Raw genomic sequence first — 12,986 nt, 5'->3', positions numbered from 1 at the left:
CCCCTTTATTGCTGGTACTGGGTTGAGCCAGGAAACTGCCATCTATTCAACAGAGCAACCCTCACCTTACAGACAGTGTAAAGTCCCCTTTATTGCTAGTACTGGGCCAAGCCAGAAAACTGCCATCTATTCAATAGAGCAACCCTTACCTTACAGATAGTGTAAAGCCCCCTTTATTGCTGGTACTGGGTTGAGCCAGAAAACTGACATCTATTCAATAGAGCAATCCTCACCTTACAGATAAAATAGTCCCCTTTATTGCTAGTACTAGGTCGAGCCAGGAAACTGCCATCTATTCAATAGAGCAACCCTCACCTTACAGATAGTGTAAAGCCCCCTTACTTGCTGGTACTGGGTTGAGCCAGGAAACTGCCATCAATTCAACAGAGCAACCCTCACCTTACAGACAGTGTAAAGTCCTTTTTATTGCTAGTACTGGGTTGAGCCAGGAAACTGCCATCTATTCAATAGAGCAACTCTCACCTTACAGATAGTGTAAAGTCCCCTTTATTGCTAGTACTAGGTCGAGCCAGGAAACTGCCATCTATTCAATAGAGCAACCCTCACCTTACAGATAGTGTAAACCCCCCTTACTTGCTGGTACTGGGTTGAGCCAGGAAACTGCCATCTATTCAATAGAGCAACCCTCACCTTACAGATAGTGTAAAGTCCCCTTTATTGCTAGTACTGGGCCGAGCCAGGAAACTGCCATCAATTCCCCGCTCCTTCAACAGTCGCTCTGCTTCCTGCCCAGAAATGTTGGGGTGAAACCATCTGGAAAAAAAGCAAAACATATGGTTGGACAAATATAAACAAATTTGACTACCAATTGAATTTAAGCATGAAATGATTTTTGCAAGCCCTGTGAAATAATAAATGTCTCATAGTCCCACTAAACAGCAGACAGTTCCGCACTGCTGAATTAATGATCTGATTCAATGAACAACTAAGATTTAAGGGCAGAATCTGAGTGTTTTTAATGGTCTGTAAATTTAATCGGCCAATAAAATAAATGGAAACACTGAGGCATGATAAAGGATAAGAATTATATTGAATACGAACCCAGATGGGAACTATAAAAAAATATCCAAGAATTATAGGGTTATATATAGCTCATGTATTAGAAAATAAACAAATATACATGTATATTCCAAGCCAGCAATAGTGACTTTTATTTAAAATTGACACTATTAAGTCCGACTTAATGGCCTAATGCATGAATCAATTTAGACACTAAAGCTTATAACCGGAATACAGTGCCCAAAATACTTGCTTATAATGGGCTTGTTTGAAGCAATAAACAAACAGTGATATACCTTTTGGAAATATCAATTTGACAATGAAATGCAACACATACAATAATTCATATGTACCCATATTTGGTGAATGCTGAATATTATGTCACGGATCAAGGATAAAACATAAATAATTTATCAAATCCTAATAAGTCTTCAAATAGTAATCTTGAACCTTTAACTCCATTAAAAGAGGTTTAAACATACAATACAGAACGATGACCTATATATGTCAATGACAATTACAAACCGAATACAACACAAAACATGTGTTGACCCAGTGACCTTAAAATATTTACTCTCATGACATTATTTACAGCAAATATGGCAGCTTATGCAATGGTGGAAATTACAGTGTCTATGTTGATTGACCTCTAAGATGAAGGACTATTTCATTCTGGTGATATATTGGGGATGTGGGGGGGGCCTTTGGCCCTAATGGAGGTCAAAGGGAGTGAGACAACCATGCAACAAAGCAAAATTAGCTTTAAAGATGCCCGCACAAGCCTATACCCAAACCCTTCACTGGTTAAATGCTTTCTGGGATTATTCAAATTGTGGATTTAGAAGACAGACCTTCTTTAAAAAAACTGTTCGCCAAACTATATAAGCGTAGGTTACTGACATGGTTTAGATGAGTTTTAAAAATAACTGACTCTCAATATTGATGAAACCGTGATTATAGTATTGAATTTCCTTATCAAATTACTTGAAGTGTTAACTAAACTCTAGATCGGTGCTCGTAAAGCATCTTTTCCTAACTCAGTCATTTCCTGGCTTTAAGTATCACACTGATTGTACAATAACATTTCTTGAAAATATCAAAAATACTTTATTCTTATAGACTTTATTCAAAAAGCACTTCTCAATATCTTTTAATTTGACTATGAAAATTTTAGGAAATCAATTTACTCTACTATTATTACTAGGTAGGAAATGACAAAGTTTTATGAATACCAGTCCTGAAATATGATGAGTTAACAGGAGCAGTGAGAGAAACAGTCTTACTGGTATATTATGATTTAAGTGGTTTTATGATATGCTGGATAACCACAGCAGTGTTTTATCTCTTTTATTCTTCCTCATTTTTGTAAATTGTATGCAAACTGCACTTCAAAAATGAACATGTTTTGAGTTTGAGAAATGAAATTTTAAATAATGTTGCTACAAAGACATGACCTACTATTTCTGCCATATTTCCATATAATGTATATACCAGGAATATAATTCCTTCTAAATTGATTCATTGGCTGTGCCGTTCTGGATTAACAGATGAAACACACGTGGTGGTTGTGGTCAGCCTCACAATACTTATCGGCCATTTGATTTTAAGTTCTATCAATAACAGTTTCTTCTGACACTCAGGTTGTCATTAAACCATTCAATTGACCAATTATGAGACTATCTTTTGACAAATGATAGCACATGGTTGTGTAATCAAATGGTTCACTTTGACCACCTTGGCAAGTGAGCCGTCCGAGCGTGTCTTCCATTCCTGCCATGTCAATTCCTAGTAAATGTCACATAAAACCTAACTTAGCACAATGTCTGAGAAGATTTTACCAAATTAGGTAGCACCTGTCCTTCAAGATTCACAATCCTGTTATAAAGACCCTTTTTTTGGTTGATATGAAAAGACATTAAGTCTTATTTCAGTTGGCAAACCATACAACATTTAAACATCAGCAGCCAAATGTAAAAATAGTAGTTAATTCTTTGGTAAAAGTTAGTTGATTGGTCATTATTTATCCAATAATAACTGTTTGGTGCACATGGCACCATGTGATCTTGACATTCATGCTGTGCTGCAGATCTGTAGCGCCCTTAACTGCTTGGATCACATGGCAGCATGTGACTTTGACATTCATACTTGGCTGCAGCTCTGCAGGGCCTTAAACTGCTTGGAGCACCCTAACCTTGTGACGTTGACATTCATGCTTGGCTGCAGCCATGCAGCGCCTTTAACTGCTTGGAGCACCCTGACCCTGTGAACTTGACAGTCATGCTTGGCTGCAGCTCTGTAACGCATTAAACTGCTTGGAGCTGCAGCACTGCTTGGAGCACCCTGACCCTGCGACCTTGACATTCACGCTTGGCTGAAGCTCTGCAGCACCTTTAACTGCTTGGAGCACCCTGACCCTGCGACCTTGACGTTCATGCTTGGCTGCAGCTCTGCAGCGCCTTTTAACTGCTTGGAGCACCCTGACCCTGTGACCTTGACGTTCACGCATGGCTGCAGCTCTGCAGTGCCTTTTAACTGCTTGTAGCACCCTAACCATGTGACCTTGACATTAACGCTTGGCTGCATCTCTGCAGTGCCATTAACTGCTTGGAGCACCCTAATCCTGTGACCTTGATATTCACACTTGGCTGCAGCTCTGCAGCAACTTTAACTGCTTGGAACACCCTAACCATGTGACCATGACATTCATGCTTGGCTGCAGCTCTGCAGCACCTTTAACTGCTTGGAGCACCCTAACCATGTGACCTTGACATTCACGCTTGGCTGCAGTTCTGTAGCGCATTCAACTGCTTGGAGCACCCTAACCATGTGACCTTGACATTCACGCTTGGCTGCAGTTCTGTAGCGCATTCAACTGCTTGGAGCACCCTAACCATGTGACCTTGACATTCATGCTTGGCTGCAGTTCTGTAGCGCATTCAACTGCTTGGAGCACCCTAACCATGTGACCTTGACATTCATGCTTGGCTGCAGTTCTGTAGCGCATTCAACTGGTTGGAGCACCCTAACCATGTGACCATGACATTCATGCTTGGCTGCAGTTCTGTAGCGCATTCAACTGCTTGGAGCACCCTAACCATGTGACCTTGACATTCATGCTTGGCTGCAGCTCTGCAGCGCCTTTAACTGCTTGGAGCACCCTAAACCTGTGACCTTGATATTTATGCTTCGCTGCAGCTTTGCAGCGCCTTTAACTGCTTGGAGCACCCTGACCCTGTGACCTTGACATTCACGCTTGACTGCAGATCTGCAGCACCTTTGACTGCTTGGAGCACCCTAACCATGTGAGCTTGACATTCACGCTTGGCTGCAGATCTGCATTGTCATTAACTGCTTGCAGCACCCAAACCATGTGACCTTCATATTCATGCTTTGCTGCAGCTCTGCAGGGCCTTTACATGACAATAAATGATTACAAAAAAGTGAGCCTGAAGTCTGCAAAATATTTGACATAGCACCTTTTGTCACGATTTATCAAAAATAAACTTCCCTCCCTTTTCATGTTGATCACCTCACTTCAATGGTGCCTTTTGTAAGCAATTTGAAGGGGAACTTGGATATCTTCAAGACACTAACTCAATATATCTTTCACTCTTGTATTGTGATTGCTTTTTAACATCCTTCTTAAATACAACTTAAGTGCTCAAATACAAACTTAATGTTGTTTATCACAATTATATGTGAGTTGATGATCAACTACATCATTTCCATATCTATTTAAATCACTCACTTAAATGATTTTTATATTTCCCTGTGCAGTCAACAATCTAATCGGGTTTGACACAATTTAGCTAACTTTTACCCTTTTCCACAGAATTTATTGGTATTTCTATAGAAATAAGGTTATAATAGGATAAGGTATTTAAACATTGTCAGTCCCAAACTTACAACAACAGCAGGTTTGACAGGGATTGTTTCCCCAAAACATTGCACAAATACACATGTATGTACGAGCCATTCTAGCCTCTAGACTGACAGTAAAATATCTAGACATGCCTTCTGGTCTAGGCTTGTCCCTGTAAAGTCTGTAATATTGTATTACCAAGAATTAACAAGAGCTGTCACAGAGACAGCGAGCTCGACTATTCCCCCCCTTTTCAGTGTATGGATTGAAAAGTTTTGGCGAAACATGCATGGATCACTGTTAGATTAGATTTCAGTGCAATACATGATGTGCTGAGATATTTATATAAATTGAATTTGAAAATATTTGAGGTGGTACGCAAACTTAAGCGTAAATTCTAAGTTGAAAAAGGGGCATAATACTGTCAAAATGCTTGATACAGTGACCTCCTCCTGTATACAGGTTGGGGGCATGATTGTGAACAAGTGTGCAATGTTTCAAAGCCATATGTCAATGGACTTTGAAAATATTTGAGGTGGTACGCAAACTTTAACGTAAACTCTTAAGTAGAAAAAGGGTCATAATTTTGTCAAAATGCTTGATACAGTGACCTCCTGTACGCAAACTTTAACGTAAACTCTTAAGTAGAAAAAGGGTCATAATTTTGTCAAAATGCTTGATAGAGTTACCTCCTCCTGTGTACAGGTTCGGGGCATGATTGTGAACAAGTGTGCAAAGTTTCAAAGCCAGATGTCAATGGACTTTGAAAATATTTGAGACGGTACGCAAACTTTAACGTAAACTCTAAGTAGAAAAAGGGGCATAATTTTGTTAAAATGTTTGATAGAGTTACCTCCTCCTGTGTTCAGGCTGGGGGCATGATGGTAAACAAGTGTGCAAAGTTTCAAAGCCATATGTCAATGGACTTTGAAAATATTTGAGGTAGTACGCAAACTTTAACATAAGTGGTTACGCCTTAGGCGACGCTCGGGTGACTAGGATAGCTCTCCTTATTCTTCGAATAGTCGAGCTAAAAATGCATATCTATGATAATTATGTTTCTTGTCTCAAGCAGACATGACACACATTTTCTGGAAAGAAATGGTGGTTCTGTTATTGTCACCTTGACATTTATACTTGAAACACTTGGCAATGTGTGACCTTGAAATTAATGCTTGAAGCACATAGCAACGTGTGACCTTGACTATCACGCTTGGAGCACATAGCAACATGTGACCTTGAAATTAATGCTTGCAGCACATAGCAACTTCAGACCTTTACTTTCACGCTTGGAGCACATAGCAACGTGTGACCTTGACTCTCATGCTTGGAGCACATAGCAACATGTGACCTTGACTTTCATGCTTGGAGCACATAGCAACATGTGACTTTGACTTTCATACTTGGAGCACATAGCAACATGTGACCTTGACTTTCATACTTGGAGCACATAGCAACTTCAGACCTTAACTTTAATGCTTGAGTCCATGGCACATCCTTCTTTCTTGTAAACATATATATTTTATGAAACAAAGTTGTAGAAAATTCAAAAATTGAGTGGAAAATGCTGTTACAGAAACATGACAAATGCCCCTGAAGGCATGCCTTTTTCTTGTTCTTGCTCTATTATGAGACTAGAATCCAATGGCTTTTTCTGGGTTAAGTCCCATTAATGGCCTTGCCTGCCTAGACTTTTTTTATTTCAAGTTTTGTCAGAAGAGGAAGCTAATATACAAAGCAATAAATGTCAATCGCTTATCACAAGTAAACACTGCTTATCTAAAAAGAAGACGTACAAGTATGTTAACATATTAGATTTATAACAGTCGAGCCGAAATAAATACTTTTCTTCAAATAAGCAGCCATTTTTTTAACAAGTGCAAACTCGAGAACTGTGGACGAGGTCAAGTTCTAAACTTTTTCGTTCTGCATGCATATTAATTACTCAGATGATAACTCAAAGCCTCAGTAATTCAAAAATTCAAGTGCCAAGCTGATCTCAAATGCACAAAATATTATACATTATTCATAACAAATGGTCACTTCTGCACATTTTTTCAAATATTTGCTCCAAATAAGACGCAAAAATAGATTATAAAATATTATGAATTAAAAATCTATTAGTGTATTTGAGATGACAATTTAATGATGAGAATTTATAAAAAAAAAATCTTCACATCTATTACATGATACAATTTCAAAATATTAACAATTTATGACACAAAAGAGTACCGGGTAAACCATGCCAGGGTCAAGTTAACTCCAGTGTAGATTGCTGGTGTTCCGAAATTGACAATGTAAAAATAAGAAATCTTACGAAGTAACTGACATTATTTTGATCTTGATATGCAAATTATTCACTTGAAAACGAATAAAAGTATTATATAACACTGCTAGTATTTTGCAAACAAGGCAATATGCAAATGACTAAAATCAAAACTCCAGGTAACATACTCGAGACATTGGGCCACAATTTCTCGCAACTTCTTAAGTTAAGCTTAACAGGCTTTGGTAGGATATTTTGTATAGCTATAATAGATATTTTAATTTTAATTTGATAAATGAAAAATGGTTGTTGTCATAATAAATAACAGCATATGAAAGTATAATCCAGTGGTAAACTCTGACCACCTCTTGCAAACAACCTCTGACAAGCGAATTAGGGGTGTTATGCTCCTGTTCGCTTCATGTTAAAGATGAATTCTTACTCCCAAATAAGATGTACCACAATTAATACAATTGTTTTAATTTACTGATAAGAATGAATATATATCACAATGGTTTTTGTGAAGGATACTGCGTTTAATTAGAAAGAAGTGTGCAGAACGGTATTTCTATCTAATGAGAGATAATCACTGTAGATCTTTTAGCACTCACCAGTCATTTTATATTTGTGCTTGATTTTAAATACCAGTCAGTTTAATATTAGGGATTAGCCAGGTCTTAGCCAGAGTGCAGCAGACAAAGGACAGGGTAATGAGGCAGGAAAGGGCACACTTTTTAAATTTCCTTACTTCAAGTTTGTGGCACTATTACAAAACTATTCACAAATTACATTTTTTCCTCAATTAATAAAAGTTATTAAACAAGACATTATTAAATGTAGGGAATTATCTGAAAGTTTTACATTTCATGGAACAGAGGTTACCGGTATATGTAATTTCCATTTTTTTCTTCTTTTTTTTTTTTAATGTAATGCACTGTTTTAGCTTAATCAGACATGTGAATTCTACCGGTGGTAGGTGAAATCTACCGCTTCTGAAACCCCCCTACTGCTCTACCGCTCACCCAATTGAAACTACCGCACTTGAAAAAAATAATCTCAATCTACCAACTTGGAGACCCTAATCTACCTCTCTGACATTGCCAGAGGTTCACATGTATGCAATATCAAGGAAGGAATATTTACCTCCTCTGCCGCGTAAATTTCAACACTTCCGTAGGCGAGAATGGGCGATCAGCTTCAACTGCAGCTTGTGTTTTTGTTGCCATGGCAACAGTTCTTGTCATTATTCAATTTCCATTGTTTTCAAATCTATCCTGAACAAATCCAACATAGGCTTACAAGTACAAATATTTCAAAATCACTACATCGCCACTTTTCATCCAAAACCTTGAAAAGCAGAATTTCTAATGACCAATTCTTCCTTCTCAACTACCAAATTGACAAAAATGTCCTGTTTCTGGTTGGTCGAGCCTCTTTATAACACTCACCTTTAATATGAAACTACTTATTACCTACTTCATTACTTCAATGTCTGAAATGTATGTATAACATTTTATCTAATCAAAGATAATTTTCAGGTTCAGAGCCAGAGATGGTTGACATGATACCACGGTAGTTGTCCTATTACAAAGGCAATTCTTAAGTTAATATGGAACTTTTTCTTATATTTTGTCTTATGTCTCTGAAAGAAATCATTATGCTTAAATTATATTCTTCAATTTAGATATGATAACTTATGTTTTTACAAATGATTACACATTTTTAAGCTTTATTTTTTTTAAGTTCTTAATTTTACACTTATGCTTGAATATTTAAAAGAAAATATCTAAAGATGCTTCAGTAATATTGACCCAGAAATCATTAACTTAAATTAAAAGTCATAATTTTAATTAAAAGTTAAGTTACATCAAATGGGGATTATCCTTTCAAAAAATAAAACTTTAACACTTTTTGAGCAATTAAATTATTGCACCAAAGATATGAACAGTTTCCCATTTAAAGCTTACATATCTGACACCATCAACCTTTAATCCAATACCATAGCAACAAAAAGTGACCAATTGACCATTAATTAAATCGTCCAAAGACACAAGGAAGGAATCCACACCATAAAATCACTGGAACTTTTCTGAGATCTTCCAGCTATAAAGTTGTAAATCACAAATAACCAGATTGAAATATGAAGTACATATATTACACATGAAGGAAACAATCAAGTTCATTAATATTCCATTTAATGCACACTTCCTGACCATCAAAAAATGCTTAAAGTTTAAATATACCAGTCTTCTTTTCGATAGTTTAAAATCAAAAGATCACCAGCGCTGATGTACTAGTTGATTGCATTCATCAAATTTATATCGTTAAAAACAGCCTTTGGAGTTTTAATGAAAATTCCAATTATTATAATTATTCCAATGGACACCTTCTGACTCTGATTCTGAAGTATTCTACTATACACGACTTAATATTTCCATCTACGTTTTGATAAAAATCAAAATCAAATCTGTGACCAGGAAGTCGTGTTGAGTTACCGATGTATTTATCTTATGAACCAAATTGCCAAAAACACTTATATCATGAGCTTATAACTAACAGATAAACCATTCTTTTACATAACACTAGTTAAGATAAGGTACTCAATATTTGATCAATAATTTTAAAATACCCCGTACCTTGATACAGTTTTGCACTCTGAACCAATTCACTTGCTTTAAACTCCTTGCAAAATAATCTTTATTTTAATACAAAAACCCGATATTTTTCATGAAAAAACAAACTTGTTAAGTTTAGTCCTCTTTACTCTTTACTTTTAGAAATGCTTTTTTATAGTCAAGTATTATAAACAAAACACACAAAACCATATAACCGAAATATAAGTTAACTGATATTTTTCACCTAAACATAAATCAGAAAACTTGTGATCAGCTAAAATCCTATCAGCCATCAATTAATTAGGATGACTGATCATCAATTACTACAAGGTCAACTTAACCATTCAGTTGAACACTGACCTGTATGCTTAAATGTAAAACCCACTAGAACAGGGAGAAATTGTAAGTGATCAAACTGAAAAAAGTATGAGGGTTTTAGCAAGGTTTTAAAAAGGTCAGGGTGCTGCAGACGAGGGGACTGTATGCTATGGTGGAAAGGGCATAATATCATTGTAACAGGCAAACTTTGAACATGAAAGAAATAAAAGCTTTTAACTGCCAAATATGCTAAGTTTGAATTTCTAATCGTTTAAGTCTAAATAAAATGCCTTTTCAGAATAACATTCTATGAAGACAGAAGGGTTCATATGCGGGTCTCCATTAGGACAAAAAGGTGCAAATGCTGGTCTCCATTAGGACAGAAGGGTACACATGCTAGTCTCCATTAGAACAGAAGGGTACACATGCTGGTCTCCATTAGGACAGGAGGGTACAAATGCTGGTCTCCATTAGGACAGGAGGGTACACATGCTGGTCTCCATTAGGACAGAAGGGTACACATGCTGGTCTCCATTAGGACAGGAGGGTACAAATGCTGGTCTCCATTAGGACAGGAGGGTACAAATGCTGGTCTCCATTAGGACAGGAGGGTACAAATGCTGGTCTCCATTAGGACAGGAGGGTACAAATGCTGGTCTCCATTAGGACAGAAGGGTACAAATGCTGGTCTCCATTAGGACAGAAGGGTACACATGCTGGTCTCCATTAGGACAGAAGGGTACACATGCTGGTCTCCATTAGGACAGGAGGGTACAAATGCTGGTCTCCATTTAATTGTACAGAAGGGTTCACATGCTGGTCTCCATTAGGACAGGAGGGTACATATGCTGGTCTCCATTAGGACAGGAGGGTACACATGCTGGTCCCCATTAGAACAGAAGGGTACACATGCTGGTCTCCATTAGGACAGAAGGGTTCACATGCTGGTCTCCATTAGGACAGGAGGGTATATATGCTGGTCTCCATTAGGACAGGAGGGTACACATGCTGGTCTCCATTAGGACAGGAGGGTACACATGCTGGTCTCCATTAGGACAGGAGGGTATATATGCTGGTCTCCATTAGGACAGGAGGGTATATATGCTGGTCTCCATTAGGACAGGAGGGTACACATGCTGGTCTCCATTAGGACAGGAGGGTATATATGCTGGTCTCCATTAGGACAGGAGGGTATATATGCTGGTCTCTATTAGGACAGAAGGGTACACATACTGGTCTCCATTAGGACAGGAGGGTTCACATGCTGGTCTCCATTAGGACAGGAGGGTTCACATGCTGGTCTCCATTAGGACAGGAGGGTTCACATGCTGGTCTCCATTAGGACAGAAGGGTTCACATGCTGGTCTCCATTAGGACAGGAGGGTACACATGCTGGTCCCCATTAGGACAGAAGGGTTCACATGCTGGTCTCCATCAGGACAGAAGGGTTCACATGCTGGTCTCCATTAGGACAGGAGGGTTCACATGCTGGTCTCCATTAGGACAGGAGGGTTCACATGCTGGTCTCCATTAGGACAGGAGGGTTCACATGCTGGTCTCCATTAGGACAGAAGGGTTCACATGCTGGTCTCCATTAGGACAGATTGAGGGTACAAATACTGGTCTCCATTCAGACAGAAGGGTGCACATATTGGTCTCCATTAGGACAGGGAGATACAAATACTGGTCTGCTTTAGGAAAAAAGGCTGCACATGCTAGTTTCCATTAGGACATAAGGGTGAACATGCTGATGTCTATTAGAAGAGAAATGTGCACATCCTGGTCTCCATTATGCATATCAAGGGTGCTACCAAATAAGGACAGAGTGCAGTACCTTTTGGCTAAAACTGTGAGTAATGTGACCAAAAGTTGTTTTCTTCATACTGTTGTAGATCCTGGTGATAGGGCCTTGTGCTTTCAGCTAAAGATGTTTTGTTCTCTCACCAGGTGGGACCTGCACTCTCAAAATGTGGGCCTTATCTTCTCACAAAAGGCAGCTTTGTTCTTTCAACCTACGAGGCATTGCCCTCTCACCAAAAGGGGACATCATCCTCTCACCCAAGGGGGCCCTGTCCTCTCACAGAAGGGGTGGGGGGTCTGTCCTCACACGGAAAGGGTGTTGTCCAATTGCCCTAGGGGGATTTCACCCAAGGGGAAATTGTCCCCTCACCCAAGGAAGGCCATATCCTTTCACTTAAGGGGGGGGGGGGCTATCCTTTCACCCAAGGGGGGTTGTCATTCTCTCACCCAATGAGGCCTAATCCTCTCACACAAGGGAGGGGGGGGGCTGTCCTCCCACCCAAGGTGGGTTTTATTCTCTCACCAAATAAGGCCAAATCCTCTCACTCAAGGGGGGGCTGTCCTCTCACCCAAGGGGTGTTTCATTCTTTCACCCAATAAGGCCAAATCCTCTCACCTTAGGGGTGTTTCAATCTCTCACCCAATGAGGCGGAATCCTCTCACTCAAGGGGGGGGGGACTGTCCTCTCACCCAAGGGAGGTTTCATTCCCTCAACCAAGTAAGGCCTAATCCTCTCACCAAAGGAGGCCTTGTCCTTTCACCCCAAATAGTGGATCAGAACGATTTTCCCAACCAACACAATTTTGTTGTGGTTTCTTCCCGTAAAATGATGATATGCTAAGGAATATAACTTTGTTATAATTTGTAATTGCATCATAGACACATTTGATTTCCTTAATTACGATGTTAATCATATGAACATGGCTTTTCCATGATCATTGCATGTCACAAGTTTATCAATATGTTAAAGTTGCACTCTCACAGATTAATCGTTTTAACAACTCTTTTATTTTTCGTTGAACCAGCCAATTTATGTAAAAGTGCATAGACACCAGTGATATAAGATTGCTGAAGAAACTAGAAATGTGTCCATAGGACACGGATG

General features: G+C 38.8%; 1 protein-coding gene across 3 annotated transcripts in view; it reads right to left on the bottom strand.

The window, feature by feature from the left end:
• The window catches only part of LOC128246448 (tyrosine-protein phosphatase non-receptor type 11-like), a 49,056-nt gene that overhangs the window by 23,254 nt on the left and 12,816 nt on the right, over positions 1-12,986 (bottom strand). The window contains exons 1-3 of one of the 3 annotated variants that reach the window (XM_052964662.1): positions 9,392-9,571; positions 8,292-8,640; positions 652-774 (exon numbers count right to left, since the gene is read on the bottom strand). In XM_052964662.1, coding sequence (XP_052820622.1) covers positions 652-774; positions 8,292-8,392 — 224 coding nt within the window. In that variant the 5' untranslated portion in view covers positions 8,393-8,640; positions 9,392-9,571. Of the gene's footprint in view, positions 1-651; positions 775-8,291; positions 8,776-9,391; positions 9,572-12,986 lie in introns of those variants that run through there. The other 2 variants (XM_052964661.1, XM_052964663.1) reach the window with 2 other exon arrangements.

The sequence above is a fragment of the Mya arenaria genome, chromosome 9, assembly GCF_026914265.1.
Source record: "Mya arenaria isolate MELC-2E11 chromosome 9, ASM2691426v1".
NCBI lineage: Eukaryota > Metazoa > Mollusca > Bivalvia > Myida > Myidae > Mya > Mya arenaria.
This window is presented reverse-complemented; position numbering and strand designations above follow the sequence as displayed.